Source organism: Opisthorchis viverrini (genome assembly GCF_000715545.1).
Source record: "Opisthorchis viverrini unplaced genomic scaffold opera_v5_287, whole genome shotgun sequence".
NCBI classification, from domain to species: domain Eukaryota; kingdom Metazoa; phylum Platyhelminthes; class Trematoda; order Opisthorchiida; family Opisthorchiidae; genus Opisthorchis; species Opisthorchis viverrini.
In genome coordinates, this window is record NW_008751937.1 from 435,122 (window position 1) to 437,233 (window position 2,112).

General features: G+C 47.2%; 1 protein-coding gene across 1 annotated transcript in view; it reads left to right on the top strand.

Moving 5' to 3' along the window:
- Nucleotides 1-1,126: 1,126 nt before the first annotated feature.
- Nucleotides 1,127-2,112, top strand: part of T265_09477 (hypothetical protein) — a gene marked incomplete at both ends in the record, with an annotated part of 44,017 nt that continues 43,031 nt past the window's right edge. The window contains 2 exons of the mRNA XM_009175557.1: nucleotides 1,127-1,259; nucleotides 1,547-1,967. Coding sequence (XP_009173821.1) covers nucleotides 1,127-1,259; nucleotides 1,547-1,967 — 554 coding nt within the window. The remainder of the gene's footprint in view (nucleotides 1,260-1,546; nucleotides 1,968-2,112) is intronic.

A 2,112-nucleotide genomic window follows, 5' to 3' on the forward strand; every position in this document is an offset into this window, starting at 1 on the left:
ATCTTTTGGGTGTTGTGGAAGGATAAAGTTGGTGAACCGGTCGTGTTCGAGGGTTCCAAGTTTCCGTACCAAGAGACGGGATTTCCACGCATCATCTTTGCCGGTGAACTCATTCAAGAATGTATCCTCCCAACGGCTGTACCACGAATCAAAGGTGAGACCAGACGCTGGCTCATAGTGAAATTCAGTGATAGTTGCAGCAATGGAATCCGCAAAGGATAGTGAGCTACCACTTTGAGATGAAACCGAAGTTTGAAGATTGATGACTTGAGTGAGAGACTGGATAAGTCGCAGTTGAGATTGTTCAAATTGCGCTTGTTGTTGTTGAAGGATTGATTTCAAATCCCCAGCTGAAATTGTCATTCTTGGGTTCGTGAAGGGTTCCCGTCGCCAGTGTTATGTTCTCTACTAATCAGTCAATCAACCTTGTCAGTTACACACGAAATTGAGAAGACAAACAGCCATACTGCAGCAACTGAACAGCCAATATCGAAATTCGAAGAATCAAGAATGGAATGGAACAAAACAGTCCAATGAAAGGCTGAAATAGGGAGAGAGAAGTGTTGAGCAATATGTTCCTTAGGAGTGCCTCCTAACAACCATGGTACCATTTCTCTAACTAAGGGGCACCCTGTGGTATCGACTTGAATGACCCTCAGGATTAGAACTCGGGTCCATCAGGCCGTCACCCTCCCTCCTTTCCTATGAATGTGAGACTTGACCACTGACATGTGAGGATGTCCGGATGCTAAAGGCGTTTTCCATTGATGTCCACGGATTATTGTGTGGAAAACGAGCTAACAAGACACTTCTATATTCCATAAATCGCCATGCAGATGACTGCATTTTTGTTAGTAGCAGTAGCTCTGATAAGATTGCAATGCACCGGACAAAGTCGTCAAGCATCATCTAACTTGTTCGTGGCTCCGATTAACGGTTCAGTCTCATCCTGTTAGGTTGGCGACAAGCATTTATCGCTGCCTCTCTTCATCCGTATATCTGTGTGATTTCCTTCCATTCTCGGAAGGAATTTCCCTCACGTGCAACAAAGTATTTCGCCACTGAACGTCAAGTTTCAGGACAAGAATCGTGCAGTGTCAGAACCAATTGTGTGTTTGTAGCCTTGATGCCTCCATCCGTCACAAAGAGATTGGATCTTACCGTGGTGTGGCAGTTTGTGTATCTCGGGGACCCATTGACCTATCCTGTGGGGTGTCCGCGCGACACTCACAGAGTTTCTCATACCAGGTTGGCCAATGGTTAGAGGTCTTACGAACACAGTCTCCCGGCCTTCCATGTTGGGGTTGGAACATGTATGGCGAGGGGTGTCCGACACTCACAGAGTTTCTCATACCAGGTTGGCCAATGGTTAGAGGTCTTACGAACACAGTCTCCCGGCCTTCCATGTTGGGTGGGGAACATGTATGGCGACTTGTTCCGTAGAAAAGGTAATGCATTTGCATTTCCCCGCCAAACATCGCTGCCATGCGGTTAGGCTTTTGAGCCAAAGGCTTTGGTTGAGGACCCTAATCGTCCTTCTGTCTAGGTATGGGCGCCCTGGCAGTATCCCGCCAACGTACGACCATGAACTGCACAAATACAAATAAACTCATGCCACGTTGGCCGTTGCATGGTGTCACCAGCCGGGTCATATTAGTCGATGCATACAGCAGGGTGGGTAATCGAAAGCAGGCTACTGCTGACACCTCCCTTCTTTTTCTTCCACATACCTTTTCTTCCCCTTCTCTCCACCCCATTATTAACCCTCCTCTTTTAGGCCCAGCACTTAGGACTGATGACTCCATTCGTTTTGCGTCGGTTTTGGGCGTAGCATCTGCTCGTCACATGGCATCGACATCGTCAGGTACCTTCAAATCAATTTTCAGGCCTCGATACCCAAACTATCTGGCAACCTTCAATGTGCGCATTCTGAAGCAAGCGGGACAACAAGCTGCTGCGAAACATCGGTGTTGAAAACTGATGTCATGCTGACAATGATGATGACTATTGTGGAGTCATGGACTTTAGCAGTGATACACACTTGTCATAATCTTGTGCCCACAGTATGTCAATGGGTTTGAGATCCCAACACCAGGCTGATCACATCAGTAT